The sequence below is a fragment of the Arvicanthis niloticus genome, chromosome 24, assembly GCF_011762505.2.
Source record: "Arvicanthis niloticus isolate mArvNil1 chromosome 24, mArvNil1.pat.X, whole genome shotgun sequence".
Lineage (NCBI taxonomy): Eukaryota > Metazoa > Chordata > Mammalia > Rodentia > Muridae > Arvicanthis > Arvicanthis niloticus.
The window spans coordinates 28,257,338-28,276,063 of NC_133432.1; the positions used below are offsets into that span (position 1 = coordinate 28,257,338).

At 46.2% G+C, this 18,726-nt stretch overlaps 1 protein-coding gene across 3 annotated transcripts; it reads right to left on the reverse strand.

The window, feature by feature from the left end:
* Positions 1 to 138: 138 nt before the first annotated feature.
* LOC143437979 (NXPE family member 3-like) lies at positions 139 to 17,244 on the reverse strand. 3 transcript variants are annotated; one of them, XM_076923367.1, is made up of 6 exons: positions 17,114 to 17,244; positions 12,463 to 12,763; positions 10,254 to 10,996; positions 9,133 to 9,215; positions 6,309 to 6,521; positions 139 to 2,956 (listed from the first exon to the last, which is right to left on the reverse strand). In XM_076923367.1, the coding sequence occupies exons 3-6, from the start codon at positions 10,982 to 10,984 to the stop codon at positions 2,424 to 2,426; spliced, it is 1,560 nt and encodes a 519-aa protein (XP_076779482.1). In that variant the 5' UTR covers positions 10,985 to 10,996; positions 12,463 to 12,763; positions 17,114 to 17,244; the 3' UTR covers positions 139 to 2,423. The 3 variants fall into 3 exon arrangements, with proteins under 3 accessions (XP_076779482.1, XP_076779481.1, XP_076779480.1); XM_076923366.1 differs by having other exon boundaries at positions 10,254 to 12,763; XM_076923365.1 differs by lacking the exon at positions 12,463 to 12,763 and having other exon boundaries at positions 17,114 to 17,216.
* Positions 17,245 to 18,726: the final 1,482 nt, after the last annotated feature.

Here is an 18,726-nt window from a genome sequence, read left to right on the forward strand (position 1 = left end):
CAGAGCTCCTCTGGTTTTTGCCTGTACAGTTCTATGACTGAAGGTGTGTTCCATCATTGGCTGACTGGTACAATGTTTTCACTCTTGATGTTCTGTTTGAAAAGACGGGAGTTGGCACAGGACACACCAAGACCAAACTTTCAACATGAAGGAGATTTATTTGCTCCAGAGGGACAAAGAGTGGGAATAGAAGACAAGGAAGAGGGGAAAAAATATTTGCCCCAGAGGGACAAAGGACTGCCTCTGGATAAAGTGGAGACAGATGTAGTCTTTAGGCAAATGGCAGTTCATAAAGGAAAAAGAGGAAACCTGTGTTAGGATGAGTTGCTTTGTTTTGAATAGGCGTGTTAGTTAGGGTAGCCAAAGGCAGGCTTTTGATTGCTGGACATTAATATTTTATTACCAAGCTGGTCTTGAACTCAGAGATCCACATCACTCTACCTACATAGTGCTGGGATTAAAGGCCTGTGCCACCAGGCCCAGCTTTATTTATTTATTTGTTTATTTTGTTCTTGTATAGGTTTGTGTGTCTGTATGAGTATATGCTATATGCATGCAGGTGCCCATGACGGCCAGAAGAGGTCACTGTTTCCATGGGAACAAGAGTTCGAGGGCGTTGTAAGCCACTGTCTAACTGGGGTGCTTTGCAAGAGAAAACACTCACAGCGCAGTGCATCTCTCCGTCACCCTTCTGTTTATTTTAAGGCTTATCAGGCACACGATTTTGTTGTGTCTACAGGCAAGCTTTGACATTGGTAATTTTTAAAAATCTGATATATTGACTTGACTGTGTGTACATGCACCGTTTGTTTGTATTTATGTGCACTTGTATGCAGGGCCTGAGGAAGTAGGAAGACGGGATTAGATTCTCTGGAATTGAAGTTATAGATGGTTGTGAGCCGTCACAATATTGCTGGGAATCAAACCTATGTTCTCTGAAAGAGCAGCCATGGAGCCATCTCTCTAGCACCAGTAACACTTATTTTGAATCTAAGCATTTAGCTTGATGAGAGGTAGTTAGACTAGTAGATACTAACAGTGCCCAGGGGTTTCTGTTTGTTTCTCTTGATCGAAGTGCACTGCGCACTGTCTTCCCCACCTCCCCTTCTCTCTCTTTCTCTCTCTCTTCCTCCCTCCTCTCCCTCCCTGTGGATGGGCAAAATACTGTTTGTATTTTAATGCTAGCTCCACTCTCCTGGGCGGGGCTGTCTGGAACAAGGAATGAGTCACATACTCAGGACTTCTTATGATTCAGCCCCTAATGAATAAAAGAGCCAATCACTGGGCGAGTAGGAGGTGGAACTTCCGGGTTGGACAGAGGAAGAGAAGGAAAAGAAGAGAGGTTACAGGCAGTTTGGATGGGACAGCGTTAGAGCAAGATAGGTCTCCTGGTTTGTCGAATCCACCAGGATTCTCCACCGGAGGTTTTAGACTTAATATGACTTACAAGATTAGCAGTTTAGTTGTTGCACCCAGAGACTGAGTTACCATTGTTTCTGAACTAAGTTTGTGTGATGTTTTTCTTTTTTCGGCGACTCAACTGAGTTCAAGAGAGAAAGGCACAGCAGCAAAGTGTGAGTTTGCCTGATGTGCACCGCAAAGGCTGTGAGAATTTTGAAGCATGAGGCTGGCATGGTAGTGGCTCGCCAGAGGGAACTTAGCGGGTTGGATGGAGAGATTTCGGAGCTCTGGTGCCACGTGGCCCGCCGGTGCCAGAAGAAGTGCGGGGACTGCCGATCATTTTTAATACTGGCAGCAACACTTCTTTCCATTTTTCTTTCTTTTCTATTTTTTTTTTTTCATTCTGGTTTTTCAAGGCAGCATTTCTCTCTGTGTGCCCCTGGCTGTCGTGGAACTCACTCTGTGGACCAAGCTGCCCTCAAACTTTCAGAGATACTACTGCCTCTGGCTTCCTGGGGCCAGGGATTGAAGGTCTGGGGCACCCCCACCCAGCTAAGGGCTGTCTTTAAAAAACGTAAGGGTGTAAACATGAGGGCTTGAGTTTGAATTCCAAGAAACACATTAACAAATCTGATAAGAACTTTGTGCCTGCAACCACAGAGCTGTGGACACAAAACAGGATGCTTGCTGGCCGTCAGCCTAGGTCTGGTGTCAATGAGAGACTCAAAGAACAAGGAAGAGAGTGATAGAACAGGATGCTCTGGCCTCTGTGCAGACAGGGGGCAGCACCTGTAGTTGTATGTATACACACACCACACACAAACCCTTACATCATAAAAGAAAAAAAAAAACTATGCAAAACGTGGTCTCTGTCCATGTGGTGCATAGAGAGAAGTATAAAATATGGAACCAAAGTGTCACAGCGGGTGAGCCGGGGCAGCTGCAGCTTTCCATCAGTATCAGTTCATTTTTAAATGGCCACACCCAGGCTGTCCATCCATGCTCAGATCCCTCAGGAGCACTCAGGTGGGACAGATGAAGGACAGAAATAATTCCACTTCATTGCGGACAATAAGCTTCCCTGGGTGGATGTTGTCTGGCACAGCCAGGCTGGAGGTCATTTCCCACGCATCCACAAAGGCCACTCGGAGGCCAACAAAGGCAGCGCGGAGGAGGCGGTTCACCTGGACTGTCAGCCAGTCACTGCCGTACACGGATTTGTAGCCAGTATTGGCCAGTTTGATGATGACCAGAGTGCTGGGTTCCCGGTCCAGCAGGGCCTTCACAGCTGCCCGAATCCCTGCCAGTCTTCGAGCAAAGATGGAGGGAGGGAAAGTGGTAAAGTGGGCTCCCATGCCCAGCACCACCACTGTGTAGGGGCCCCCAGCCAGGCCATGGAGTTCTCTGGCCACAGAGTGCAGGGAGGCCACTGGGGTGCGGGCCGAACGCAAGGGCCAGCTATGGGCCCTCCAGTGCAACACCGTCCCCCGAGTTGTCTCCACAGCCATCAGGGGACCTACCTGATAAGTGACATGTAGATCAACTGGCTTCAGGGCTGTTGGGAGGAGGAGAAAGAAGGTTTTAACTTAGGGAACCAAGCAAGATGGCTCAGCCTGGAAGGGCTCTTGCTGCCGGCACACATGACTTGAACTTGATCCCCTGGGATTCATATGGTAGAAGGAGAGAATCAGCTCTTGCACATGGTCCCCTGAAATTCTTACACATGATAATATGTAACTGTATGCACACACAGGGAGATAAAAAAAATTAATAATGGCTGAGCAGTAGTGGCACACGCCTTTAATCCCAGCACTTGGGAGGCAGAGGCAGGCGAATCTCTGAGTTCGAGGCCAGCCTGGTCTACAGAGTGAGTTCCAGGACAGCCAGGACTACATAGAAACCCTGTCTCGAAAAACCAAAAAAAAAAAAAAAAAAAAAAAAAAATTAATAATGAATTAACAGCACTGTGAAAAATTCCCTTTTACAAACATATGTTTGTTTCGTGACACAAGGTCTCACTATGTAGCCTGGCTGGCTTGAAACTCACTGTAAAAACCAGGCTGTCTTCAAAGTCATGCATCTGCTTGCCTCTGTTTCCTTATTGTTGAGATTAAAGCTGTGTGACACTACGCTGTCTTTCAAAAATATATTTTCTTAAGACAGGCTCTCATGTGGTAGCCCAGGCTGACCTCACACTTCACATATACCAAAGATTATTTAAGCTCTGTTCCTCTCTCCACTTCCCTTTCCTGGAATTGCAGGTATATGCCATCCTGCCCAGTTTTCACCTTATTTTTTTTTTAAGACAGTTTCCCTCTCTATAGCCCTGGCTGACCTGGAGCAGATTAGGTGAGGCTAGACTAACATTCACAGAGAGCTACCTACCTTCTTTGCCTCCCAGATCCTGAGAGATGTGAGACACCACACTCAGGTATTTTTATTTCTCAGTTATGTGTATGTTTTATGTGTGTCTCTCTGTGGTCATATGCAAGTGGGGACAAGTGTCTGGAGATGCCATAAGCAGGATGGAATTCCCTGGAGCTGGAGTTATAGGTTGTGGGAGTCCCTGCAAGCATCCCAGACAGAAGGGAAACAATCCAGGTGAGGTTAGAGGGAAACTAGCTTCAGCTGGACTCAGTCAACCAGTGCTGGGCCAAACTGCTGCAGTCTGACAGCAGCTGGCTTACTTTAGCCAGAATTAAACACAACACAATTTGAAAGAGTGACGTGATGACAACCAGCTCAGCCTCTAATTAAGACATGAGCACATTGAAGCTCTTTCCACAGAACACATGGCTTCTTCCATAAAGATGGGCTCTGTTGACTTAGAAACAATGCCTAAGATAAGGGTCTAGGGAGACTGACTGAGGGAAACACCCTTCTCCTGGGAGTCAGGACTGGCCTGGCCCTGAGACAGCACAGAAAGCAAAGGATCACCAGGTTGTAAAGGACATAGCATTCTGGGAGGAAGGCAGGCAGACACCTTTGAAGTGACAAGCCTGTGTCACCTCCTGGCTTCTCCAGTGCTTGTCTGTGTGCACAAGGACTTCTTGCTCTCTACAAGAGGTAGTTGTGACCCATCTGATGTGTGTTGTGGGAACCAAACTCAGGTGTTCTGTAAGCACTCTTATACCCCATACACGACTCCAGCTCTGAGCCCTATAATTTCTGTCTGTTATTCACACCTCTGTCTTCTTTTTCCTTTCTTCTTTCCCTCAGCTGTTTTTAAGGGAAGGAGTGAGAAAGGGTCTCACTGCCCGTGCTGGTGGAGGGTGGTCCTGGACTCATGGTCTTCCTGCCTTCACCTACTGAGATTACAGTCAGACAACATCATGTCCCATGTTATAATCTGTTTTCCCCTGTCCCCTTTCCCTTGCACCCCCTTCCTTTTTCTCCCCCTCTTTTTCCTTCCTTCCTTCCTTCCTTCCTTCCTTCCTTCCTTCCTTCCTTCTTATTGTTGTATCAGTATGTGTGCTCATAACATACGTGTGTGAGTGTGGGCATGTGTTTACTGTGTGTGTACTGCGTGTTGAAGACACGTGTGTGAGTGTGAGCATGTGTGTAGCTCAGAGTGTGTGTGGAGGTCAACTCTTGAGTCAGTTCTTTCCCTTCACCATGTGGGTCGAACTCAGGTCACCAGGCAGGCATAGCAAATGCTTTACCCACTGAGACCTTTTCCCGGCCTCTAACTGTCTTCTTTACTGTCTTTTCTTCGTGGGGCATCCACTCAGGTCCCTTTCTTGGGTTTTTGTCTAAGCGCTAGCAGTTTCCTGAGTGTCCTTCCATACTAAGCGTCCTTCGGGACACTGTCTCATGTTGCTCCACAGCCTCAAGTGCAATGCAAGTAAACCGAGCCTATTTTCTCTACAGAAACCGCTCTCCACGCTCTCAGTCTCTCCTAGCCCAACCAGGCAGCGAGCATCTTGAGAGTGACTTTCAGATATTTTTGTTGTCATTGTTTTTGTTTTGAGACAAGGTCCTCTGTAACCTGTTCCAGTCTCAAAATTACTGTGCCAGGAAGACGCCGGACTTTTATCCATCAGCTTTCACATCTGTTGTATACCACCAAAACCAGTTTCTCCTTTTCCTCTCCTTTTTTTCTTTGCTTTTTTTCCTCTTTCGTTTGCTTTTTATCTCTCTGTCTCTCTGTGTCTGTGTCTCTCCCTGCCTCTGTCTGTCTCTCTCTCTCTGTCTCTCTCTGTCTCTGTCTCTGTCTCTCTCTCTCTCTCTCTCTCTCTCTCTCTCTCTCTCTCTCTTTCTCTCTCTCTCTCTCCCTTTGATTTTTTAGGAAGATCTCGCTACATAGCCCTGGCCAGCCTGTAGCTCACTGTGGCAGCTCTAACATAACTTAAGACTTGGGCTGAAGAGGTACTCATTTCATAACCTGTTTGCAGGACACACATAAGAACCTGTGTTGCAGCTCCAAGAACCTATGTTAAAAAGCTGGGTGTGCGGGCAGTGGTGGCGCTTTAATCCCAGCACTTGGGAGGCAGAGGCAGGATGATTTCTGAGTTTGAGGCTGGTCTACACAGTGAGTTCCAGGACAGCCAGGGCTGTACAGAGAAACCCTGTCTCAAAAAAAAAAAAAAAAAAAAAAAAAGCTAGGTGTGGTCGTGCATACTTGTAATCTTAGTGCTGCACCAGGGCCTGGATCCTTGGGTGTCCTGGTTTGTTCTTTGCCAACTTGTCACAACCTGGAGTTGTCTGGAAAGGGAAACCTCAACTGAGAAAATGCCTCCATCATAAAAGAGAGCAAACACCCAGCTCCTTCACTCTTTGTCCTTCAGAAAGACCCAGCAGCCTGCACCATCTTTCTACTAAGTGAGGAAGTCGCCTTCAATGCAACTGCTGTCAGGCTTCTCCATCATGAGTCCCCACAGGCCCTCCTCTCCCTCATGGCCACTCACAGGGCACTGTGTCTCGCAGATACTCCCACCACTGCCGAAGTGTGGAATCCCCCATCATGTAGACACTGTGGCCAGCCAGGCAGCTCAGGATGCTGTCCACGGTGGGGAAAGAGCGGCTAGAACAGAATGTTGAGTGCCATCTGTCTTGGTGGTAGAAGCCAGAGGGTTTTGGAGATGGGTGGCCCGGGTGGCATGGGGGTCTTGAAGGCAAGGCTACAGGGGAGACAAGAATAGAGAAAATTAAATTTTGTTTAAAAGGCACAACATGAAATTTTATTAAATGGCAGTATTCTTTACATGTTTTGTAAATGAATTGTTTTTAACATTTATTTATTGGTATGTGTGTTTGTGTGTGTGTCTGTGTGTATGCATTCACATGTGTGTATACCACAGCAGACATGTGCTACTCAGAGGACAGCCTTTGGGAGTTTCTTCTTCCCTTCACAGTGTATGTCCCAGGTCATCAGCCTTGGGAGCAGCACCTTCTCCCAAAGAGCCATTTTGGTAGTCCTGTCAGGCATTCCTCTCCATACTTTATATGTAGTGTATCAATGCACTCTGACAGGGCCTGTGAGGTCCTAGTGTGTGGCAGCGTGTGTGTGTGCACGTGCCTATATGTGTATGTGTGTGCATGCATGAGTGTGTTTGTGCTTGCATGTGTGTGTGTGTACATGCCTGTGTGTGTACGCGTGTGTGTGTGTGCACAAGAGTGTTTGAAACAGTCTTATGTACTTAATAACTTCCCATGCAGATGAGAATGATCCTGTCTTCCTAATTCTTCTGACTTCACCTAGAGAGTGCTGGGATCTCTACACTCTGAACGTAGCCCTGTTCATGTCTCCACTTAGAGATGGGGGCACTAGGGACCTAGAATACTAAGCAATTTATCATGACCAAGAATAATGATGATGACCCAGAAGCGGTAGGGATGGCATTCTGTGCTGGTCAGTTAGGCAAGTGCTCTACCACTAAGTCCTATCACCAGCCTATAAAGGGGGTTTTTCAAAAGAACACTCAAAGACAAGGATAGCATTTGACCGCAAGACGTACGCTGTTACAGCCCCAGTACTAACTAATGTACTAAAGTATTCTGGTAGGACAGAGGCAAAAGATCTGAAATAAACAGATTTGAGGGGGTGGGGGGAGTGGCTCAGTGGGTTGTACAATGTTGAGGACCTATGTTTGACCTCTAGAACATGTGATATGCCTGGAACCCCATCACTTATAGAGGTAGAAATGGCAGAACCTCACTGATCAGCCAGCCTAGCTGAACATCAAGCTCCATGCTCAATGAGAGACTTTGTCTGTAAAACCAAAAAGCACTGTTATGTGTCCCCGTGTTTACTATGCCAGAAATGACCTAGTACCTGTAGCCATTCCTCCATCCTCAGGCTAATGGCTGGTGGCCAACAACTTTACTTGTAGGCGTGGTCACCAACATGTGCAAACAATTCAACTACTTCCCTCAGTGGCCATGCATTTGGGGAGTAGAAGATGCTAGGGGTTGAACTTCAGCCCAGAAATTTCAAGAGGATGGACACAATGGCACAGGGCTGAACACTTGCATCCTTGTGCCTGAGGCTCTAGACCCAACCTGGCCTCCTCTAGGGGCACTGTATCAGATATATTCAGGGCCAGCATGAAGCAACTGGTACATTCCACCCTCTCTGTCCAGTGTCCTTTAGGTGTTGAGCAGAGTTTACACAATGACTTCATTCTGCTTGCATGTGTGCATATGTGCATGTGTGCAGTGTATGTGTGTGCAGTGTACATGTGTGCAGTGTACATGTGTGTATTTTCATGTGGACTCTCAAGGACTACCCTGATTCCAGCTCTGTCTGTTGCTGGGAAGGTCCCTATAGATCATTTCTGCCTCCCCATTCAGTGTCACCTTTGGGTTGGGCACATGATCAATTCAAGAGTTTCTTACTTCTTGGAGGGAGGCACAATGCCATCCATTTCTTCTTTAATGAGGAAGCACCAAGACACACACACACACACACACACACACAGAGAGAGAGAGAGAGAGAGAGAGAGAGAGAGAGAGAGAGAGAGAGAGAGAGAGAGAGACTGAGACTGGTACCCTCTGAATATGGATGCTTGATTAGTCGATGTCCCCCAGTTGGTCACTTTGCAAACACTGCACGTGGAGCCTCTATGGGCAGTAATATGTGCAGTGGACCTGGGTCCAACCTGACTGCCTTGCTTTCTGACTGAACACCAGCTACCCAGCCACCCTTGTGCATCCTTGGTAGGATCTCACCTGTTTTGGCTCTGATTCCTACCGATTTTCAAACCACTGAAACCCATTCCCTTGGGTGGGTGGGTGGGTGGGGGGAACAGAAAACAACAACAACAAAACAAAAGGAAAATCCACCATAGGAGCCAGTGAGATGGCTCAGCGGGTAAAGATGCCTGCTCCCAAGCCTGATGACCTGAGCTCAACTCCTGGGACTCACACTGTAGAAAGAGTACTAACTTCTGCAAGTCGTCCTCTGCAAGCCATATGTCTGACATGGCCCATATGTTCTCATACACACACACACCAGGGTGCACAAAGCATGTAATTGGAAGTATAGCACAACTTAAAGTAAAATAAGACAGAACAATTGGGGAGAACATTTTCATATTAGCCTGGTCTCCATATACCTCTGCACAGGAGAGTGAACCCCACCCACACAACACATGCAGGCATATGCACACACACACACGCACACACACATGCACACACACACACACACACACACACACACACACACACACGCCCACAACCCATTTAAGCTGATGCCCATCTCCAACCCCACCATGTTCAGGTCTCACTCACCCACGTTACTGACGTTCCCCTGTGCTGCTGGTAGGACCAGGATTGGAGGTATGCCTGAAGGGAGTCTCTGGTCTGTCACATTCCTGAAGAAACACTGAGTATTAGCTTTGAGGGAGGTTGACCAGCTGAAAATTGGATTTGTAAAGAGCAGACCATGACTGACTGATTAGTTATTCTCTGCCTAAATCCAGGTCACTACAGTAAAGTAGGCACAATAACATGGGGCGACTATAGTGGTTAGGAGGAATATACAAGGAAGGGACTTATCATTTCACTAAGAGTTAAGATAACTGAAGAGCCACGTGGTTCTCTTTTATAATAAACAGAGCTCCACAGCATGCCAGAAATGTGATTTGCCTGTCACTAAAGTCTAGAAAGCACGATAGATTTTGTTACTCTTCTTACACAAAATACACAGTTACAGGGGAATGTAGCGCCCTCCCCATGCTTTTTTGACACAGGGTCTCATGATCATGCTTCCCAGGGTAAACTCGTATTCACTAGTGTGGTGGTTTCAGTATGCCTAGCCAATGGAGTGGCACTATTTGGAGGTGTGGCCTTGTTAGGGTAGGTGTGCCATTGTGGGCTTGGGCTTTAAAACCCTCATTCTAGATGCCTGGAAGCTAGTCTAATCCTAGCCACCTTCAGATGGAGATGCAGAACTCTCAGATCCTCCCGCACAATGCCTGCCTGGATGCTGCCATGTTCCTGCCTTGATGACAATGGACTGAACTTCTGAAACCGAAAGCCAGCCCCAAGTAAATGTTGTCTTTACGAGAATTGCCTTGGACACAGCATATCTTCACAGCAGTAGGACCCTAACTAGGACACTGTGCAAACAAGGAAAACCTTGAAATCTTGATTCTTATGCCTCAATCACACAAGAAATTCAAGTTCACTCTGAGCTGCAGGAATCTCTAGATGGTGGTGATGATGACAATGATGATGATATGATGATGAAGATGATGACCAACCACCATCTTCTTGCTGCCAAGCCCAACAGACTGAGTTTGGTACCTGGGCTCCACATCGTGGAAAGGGAGAACTGACTTCCTCCAATTGTCTTCTAATCTTCACATGACTATGGTTAAGACTGGGACTCAAGATTCTGGATTTCTTACCGAGCCAGCAGATCTGCATCATGTTGTGTGGTCACCTTCAGGTAACTTCCACTTGAGTGACCCACTAAAGCATTGCAGGGCAAAGTAGGGGGTTGAGCACAATACCAGATCTCCCCAGAAACCACATCCTTGTACTGGCAGGTAGGCCCTTTGGCTCCAGTTGACTGGGGGTCCACATTACAGACAACAGTCTCTTGAGTGCCATCTGTTCCTCGGAAATAGCCTCTAAAATCAACAGTGGCTTGTTTCTCTCTCCAGACTCTTTGCAGGACCCCAACTGCCTCGCTGGAGTGGATCAGCCTCACTAGCACCTGGGCTCGTCCAGCCCAGAGCAGGGGGAAGGACAAGAGGTAAGTGCCATTCTCCAGGTCCTCCACCTCCCCTGGGACTCCTGCTCTCAATTCTGGGCCCAGCAGCTGTGCCCGAAACAGATCTCCACCGTGAGCCTTGGGCCTACCCCAGTGATCCCTAGCCACAAGGATGGCCTCTAGGTTACTTCCCAGGGTATAGTTGGCCTGGGCAGGACCCTTCAAGTGATAGGTAGAGGTTTTGGGGCTAGTAGAGGCCAAAAAGTCATCCCTGTCTCCACCAGTTGGAGGCCAGTATAGAAGGTTGGTCAGGTTGGTGAGTTCTTGAGGGAGAGAGTCCCAGATGTTGGTCTCTGGGATACATTCAGAGGCAGGACGGGGTCGTGGGAGCCACTGGATTATGGGTTCACGCCAAGGCATCATGAGGCAGAATACCTGTGGGTAAAGAGAAAGGAATATGCCAGTGTGTTGTGCGTGTCCCATTTTCTTCCTCCAAGAAGATGTTACTGTTAGCTGAGTAGTTCCTAGGTGTCCAACGTGCTTGTGTTATTCTGTCTGTCCTTCATAAGCCTGACAGTTGAGTCACCATGACTTTTATGTGAAAGAAACATCTCAAGGATGGGGTGATGCTGTTACTAGAATTTCTTGGGAGTCCCAATTGAGTCATCACATGTTACCAAAAATTGAGGTCCCTGCTTGGGTTATTCCTTTTTTTAAAAGCTGTAGGTGTATGAGTGGTTTGTATTCATCAATATGTGTACTACATGCCTGGTGCCCAAGGAGACAAGAAGTAAACTTTGAATCACCCAAATCTAGAGCAACAAATGGCTGTGATCTGCCCTATGGGTGCTGGGAACTAAACCCAGGTACTCTGAAGAGCAGCAAATGCCTCTTTGCCAGGACTTCCAGGTTAGACAGAGGAAGAGAAGAAGGAGGAGAGGGTTAGAGGCTTTTGGAACAAGGTTAGCCCATGGGCAAGATGTAGCTTCTAGAGTTTCCCAGTTGCACTGTGGATCCAGAAAGCTCCACCATGGGAGGTGTCCGATTTATAAGGTTTACAAGGTTAGGTTTTAGTTGTTGTCCCCAGAGATTGAGGTAACGTTGTTTCTGACCTAAGTCTGTGTGGTGTTTTTCTTCTCAAGGCAGTTTGACTGAGTTCAAGAGAGAATGATCCAGCAGCTAAGCGTGGGTTTGGTGATGTGCCCCACAAAGGCCATGGGGGTTTGAAGCACGGAAATGGTATGGTAGTGACCCACCAATGGGAACTTAGGGAGCTGGGTGTTGAGATTCTGGAGCTATGGAGCTCCTGACAGTGTTGAGCTTAGAGCAGGAACATGGCTGCAGAGCCAGGAAGCCATGCCAGTCTTTCTTTTTTTATTAACTCCCTCTAAAGTTCTCCTTTATTAATGGCTCTGAAATTGGGTTATTGCTAACTCTTTGCAAACCCAGGCACAATTTTAAAGTCCAGTGTCAAAACAAGATTATTGACCTATAAGTTATTGGATATGGTTAAAACTCATAACAGGTTTATAATTGACAGTTTGTACTTAGATAATTTTAAACCATATGACATGATTCTATTCTGGGATGTGAGCAACACATGGCTGCTTGCCAGCTTAACAATAGAATAAAGAAGGTAGGGCCATAGCGTTGCTGCCATCTTGATTAAGGGCAGCCACATGGCTGGCAGCCATCTCTGTTACTGGAAGTCATGGCATCTAGAGTAAAAGCAGCAACATGTGACATGAGCAGGTCTTCAAAGATGCTTTTTAAATATGGACAGACAGGTTGATCAATGGAATTGAATTGAAGACCCAGAAATAAACCCACAAGCTTATGGACACTTGATTTTTGATTTTGAGAAAGGAGTCAAACAGCATACAATGGAAAAGGGAGAGCACCTTCAACAAATGATGCTGGTCTAACTGGATGTCTGCATGTAGAAGAATGCAAATCGATCCCTATTTATCACCTTGCACAAAAACCTCAATCTTTTTTTCCTCTTTTTTGTTGTTTTTTTGTTTTTTCTTTTTCATTCTTTTTTCTTTCTTTCTCTCTTTCTTTCTTCTTCTTCTTCTTCTTCTTTTTCTTCTTCGTCTTCTTCTTCTTCTTCTTCTTCTTCTTCTTCTTCGTCTTCTTCTTCTTCTTCTTCTTCTTCTTCTTCTTCTTTTGCTTTAAGACCTCAATCTTAAACCAGATACACTAAATAGAATAGAATAGAAAGTGGGAAATATCTTTGAATTCTTTGATATAGAAGACAATTTTCTGAACAGAATATCAGTGGCTTAGGCACTAAGATGAACAATTTATGAATGGGACCTCATGAAACTGAAAAGCTTTTGTAAATCACACCAATAGGACCAAACAACAGTCTAGAGATTGTTCTGGAGATTTTCAACAACCCTACATGTGACAAAGGGCTAATATCCAAAATGTATAAAGAACTCAAGAAGTTAGACACCAACAACCCAAATAACCCAATATAAAAATGGGTTAAAGAACTAAGAGAGAATTCTCAAGAGGAATCTCAAGTGGCTAAGAAACACATAAAGAAATGTTCAACGTCCTTAGTCATCAGGGAAATGCAAATCAAAACAACTCTGAGATCCATCTCACTCATCACAATGGCTAAGATCAAAAACTCAAGGGACAGCACATGCTAGGGAGGATGTGGAGCAAGGAGAGACTCTTCCATTGCTGGTGGGTGCGTGAACTCCCACATCCACCATGGAATCATTAAAAACAAGGAGATCATGAAAGTTGCAGGCAAATGGATGGACCTACAAAACAACATCCCAGGAATTAAACTACCAACCAAAGAGTACACACGGAGAGACCCATGGCTCCAGATGCATATGTAGCAGAAAATGGCCTTATCTGACATCAATGGAGGGGAGGCCCGTGGTCCTATGGAGGCTTGATGACACAGCATAGGGAAACACTAGGGCAGTGAGGTAGGAGTGGGTGGGTGAGTGGGGAGTATGGCGTTTCATATATTTAATCTTATTACGACAGACAGAGACTCCAAAATCTTAACATTGTCCCTCAAGGTCTCCAGGGAGACACAGGCATGGAGACAAAGGGCTCCACCAGGATTGGGGTACTCTAACCATGGGGTGAGGCTGCCCTCAGTGCCTCGCCCAGTGCTAGGGCTCAACTGAACTGTGGGTAAACAGGACACCTGGAGAATTAATTCTCCCATATTGCCTGTGATAAGATGTGGTCAGTCTTTCCCATGTTCCTCCTCCACAGAAAAAGCTTCTCATCTTCTGGGCCTGGTGGCTAAAGACTGCCTCTGCCCTGGGTGCCATGGAGACCACAGGAACCTGTCCAGGTAGTGGACTATGGACTATCATTTTAATTACTACCTATGCAATTGACATTAGAATATATCCTTCGCAGGTCTCTGATAACATTGATGGCTAAGCTAACCGTAATTCTAAACCAGAGCACAACAAACAACTAGATTGTAACCCCAAGGTAATTCACCACCATGTTAGTTCATTAGTCAGTTCATCAGCTAGTTAAGATGACTAGATCTCTGATTTAAAAAGACAGGTTTGCCGTGTTCACAGGCTTCATGTTAAAGATAAACAGGTTTCAGAATTAACATTTTACTATTCCTTTATCTAAAAGAACTCACTTTACAGTGACTGCTCCCAGGAATCAACCACCCCACCCGAGACTCATGGTGAATCACTAGATAGAAGAACAATGTAAAAGCTTGTGTAAGGCTGAGGATATGGAAGCTTAAGTCATGAGGACCTAAGAAAGTGCTTTAGGTTAACACCTAAGAAGGTGTTTTAAGGTTAGTGCAAGCAAAAGCTTAAATGGTGATAAAGTGATTTAATGTATGCAAAGGGAGTTTAAAAGCTTCAGATTTCCTCCTCTCGCTGTGCTACTGTTGTGTTAGGATTTGAACGCTCAGAGTTCTAACCTTGATCAGTGGAGTTCTGAGAAGTTAGTCTAACTCTGGTACAGCCTTCCACTGTATGAGCCACTACCACAGTCACAAGCTCAAGATTCTAAATGTCCTCTGGTTGTCTTCTAAGTATAGACTTAACAGTGTTTCTCACTGTGCTAATCTATGTACACCCCGTCTTCTGGAGAGAGGGAAGAAGCCCCTCTTTCACAGTCTGTAGTCATAATAAAAACCAAGAGCAATCGAGCTGTTGCCCCTTGTGTTCCACTGAAGGCGTCTGTCTTCCCGGAGCTCACCTTAAGGAGTGTTTAAGTTTTTTAACAAAAAACATTTTCCCAAGCCTCTATTATGACACAAAGACGTGTGTCTGCTGCTTTTGTCTTCAGTGTGAATTTCAGTACAGATCACAAACAATGGTGATGCCAGCCTGTCTAAAATTAATCTCTTATCGTAAACTCAAAATGACTCTTGTAAGCTTCAGAGAATCCACTTGGATCCGCCTCTCATGGGTCAAATGGACTCCACATCAGTACCCTGTCAATCAACAGCCTGCTTCCCACCTATTGCCTGTTCCAGAGGGTGGGATTCCTCCCCATTACCTCATTTTGGGACTCCCCTCCCCCCAACTACTAGGACATTGGGCTTAAGAGATTCAAATGTACACCTAAGAAAAAATTTTTCTCCCTGATCTGTTTAACTTTATCTTCTCCCCCTAATACATACATGTGTGTGTTTCAGTATCCTGTCAAGTCTAGGTGTTTGCTCAAGATCTGCATCCAGGAAGGATCCAGAGCAGCTACCCACAGGTGCTCCAGGCTAGCCCCACAGACTCCTTAAACTGGGCCTGGACTTTCCTAGCAGCAGATATTATCCCAGCAGTGAAACAGCCAGCTCTCCCAGGACTTGGCTAGCATCCCAGTTTTCTTAGGGTCTCCCCAAATGACTTCCCCTCCACCCCAGTCAGCAGAAAATAGTCTAAAGAATACAACATATTCACTCGTGCCCACCATCGCCCCTTCCTGTTTTTGTTTGTTTGTTTGGTTGGTTTGGTTTTTTGAGACAGGGTTTCTCTGTGTAGCTCTGGCTGTCCTGGAACTCACTCTGTAGACCAGGCTGGCCTCGAACTCAGAAATCCACTTGCCTCTGCCTCCCAAGTGCTGGGATTAAAGGCATGCACCACCACTGCCCGGCTAGTTTCTTATTTTCAATTAAACAAAAAATGAGACATATTAGCTTAAAGGTCATTCCATTAAACTCCTCCCACTGACCTAACAATGGCTTATGTCATCAACTGCTGCTGTCCCCTCCAGGTGCACCTGGTTTGGGATGCATATAAAAGGTCTTCCCCCCTCCTGCATTCTCTCTCTCCCCTTTCTGTCCTTCTGTACACCAACTCTTCTCCACCCTCAGTGTAGTCCCTAAGCAAATTGCAGCAAAATTCATCAAAGCAGTGCTGCCGCTGGCCAGTCCTTCCTGCCCCAGCATATGTCTGCCATAAGATGTCCCCACAGGAGTTGGCAAAATGGAGGCAACAGGACTTCTCCTCAGCCTGCAGCAATCACAGGAGCTCTCCACAGAGGCTCATGTCTGTCCCATCTCAGCAGGAGCTGTCCTGTAGGAGCTCTCCACAGTGACAGTCTCTCCTTCCCAGCCTCCCTGAGCAGCTCCACAGAGATGGTGCCTCAGCCAAGGCCGCCTGGAAACAGGCAGGCTTTCCACTCTAAGCCCTGGGCCTGATGCAGGGAAAGGGGGTGAAAAAGCCACCGATCCCTAAGAAGTAAAGCCCATCAGCCCTGAACAAGAAAACCCATCAATCCTTGAGCACCCCAAGATCAGGACTAGAAATCCCCAAATCTTCACTCTGGAAATCTCTATCCTGAACAGCTCCTGCTAAGAAATCCTGTATAAGCTCAACCATTTGTCCGATTCCCACTCCTGGGAGCCGAGGGCAGCCACCCCTGAGGTTGTAGCTCCTCTCCCTGGAACGTCCTATACATGTCTTTTATGAGATTTGATGCCTAGTGTGACTCTCATCAGAAGAAGCCAGGAAGCAATGAAGAGAAGAAGAGAAGGAAGGAAGAAGGGAAGAGAAGGAGCAGGGCTGAGGCTCCTGAGTCTTCAGTGTAGCTGGGGATCCCCTCCCCTGGGAGCTGCAGTGCCTCTGCTGAGGAGGCTTCTTCTCAGAGCTCCGTGGTTACTGAGCTCCTGTGTCTCACGATACCTTTTCATTGGAATACCTAGTCTACTCAGAGCCGCATGGTTCCTAGGCTTCCAAGTCCCAGGATACCCTTCCATCTGAGCAAGAACACTCGCACTCATGGCTATCCTATCGTCTGTCTGTCTGCCTGTCCACATGTTCACTTGTCTGCCTCTACCTCTTCTCCAGGCCCTTATTCTTCTCCCATCTTCCCCCCCCCCAAAAAAAAAACACTTTATATCAGACCTGTTGCTTGGTGTAATTACTTAGGAGCACACCTTGGCATGAGCCCACTAATTACCCCTACCCCATGATCCATTATATTTTATAACTAGGACAGCGTCCCTCAGTCCCCTCTCCAAGATTAAGGAAGTTAACCAATCTACACATAGGGAGACACAGTAACAAAGCCAATGAGAGGGAAAGTACTTACCAGAACCAGAAAGACCAACCCCACAGTCAGAATCTTGTAGTCTTTGAATTTCCCCATGAAAGAATCCACACAGCCTAAACACTTGTTGAATAACAAATATGAATCCAGGTAGCTCATACAACATTATAAATTTAACAAGCCCTCCCATGAGAAAAGAGCTGATTTGCTGTGGTAACTTTCAATTCCCGTGACGTCCATTATGTGACATATTTACATGTTATAAAATATGGTGATAGCCGTAGCCTGATCTTTTGATCCTAAGGTTTATGTGTCTCTATTACATAGGAGGTGAGGGAGGGATCCAGACAGGACCTTTATTCACAGTTCCGTGTGCGAAGACTCCTGAACTCCACTGAGCAAGCTGAAGGATTACTGGGAACCCAAAAGTCCTTTCACTCAAGACACCCTGTAGCCTGTTCCACCGCCCAGTGTGGTAGAGCACAGAAAAGCAAGATGCTGGAGCTCCAAAGAAGAGCATCAGTTGGTGGACGATGGAGGTGGGGTGTGGGATAGAGTGGGGAGGGCGGGGGAGGGTCTCCTCTGCTGCTTGACCCACTGTCCCAGAGTTTAGTTATTTTTTTGTTTCTTCGTTGTTTGTTTCCCCTCACAGATAGAATAACACAGTACACAATGATCAATGGTTCCTTCAAGGGAAAAAATATGCAGACCCGACATTTAGTACAGGAACAACTGCAACTCGGACATAAGGTACCTAAGCCCGTGCTGATTACATTTCCTGAGCCTAGATCATCCGTTATGTGGATGTGGTCTCCTCTCCTGCTTGTCTAATCAATACTGAGATGAGTGCTTAACTTTCATCTTAAATAAATTAAAAAAGAAAACTGTCCACAGAGCTCCAGATCTTATACAAAGCAGTCCCATTACTCAACAACCAAATCCCCATCATCCTCTCAGCCTCAGCCTTCCCGCACTGTGCACCCTCAATGGCATACAGCAAGTTCAGGGCCATGGCAGCAGGGCATGTCCTGGTCTGCTGAAACCTACTGAGGATTTGTCTCTCTGCCTCAGTGGCATTCTGGAGACTCTCAGATCAATTCTTAAGGCAAAACAACGCCTGATGCAGAGCGGGTTGTTAGCTTACTAAACGATGCTCCCGCTAAAGTAGTAGCTCCCAGAATGAATGCCTTACTTCCTTATCAATTACTTATTCATCCTTCTGCCTCTTCACCTACTAGAACTGCATACCAATGAGGTCTAGAAATTCGTACAAATCATAATCTTCTGCTATGATTCATAACCTCTTATTTAAAAAAAACTATACACATAATAATGACAAGAGGTAGAGGTGTTACACAGCTCACAGGTACAGAGCCTGCGGACATAATCGTGCATGTTGATTATCTGCTCCACAATGATCATACTAGGCAGATTCATTAGCAAGTTCCTCAAGATCTATAGATAATTATTGTCCCAATAATTCCCTTTAAAATTTTTTGATGATACCTCATGGGCATTGCCTAAAATCACATCAAAATATCATAAAGAGATTGTTTTCTGTGATTTTAAAGATGACTCTTCAAAAGGACAAGGAGCATATGTTTTATACACACATCCCACTTTCTCCACGAAAAAAGAGCGTGCCCACCTCTGGT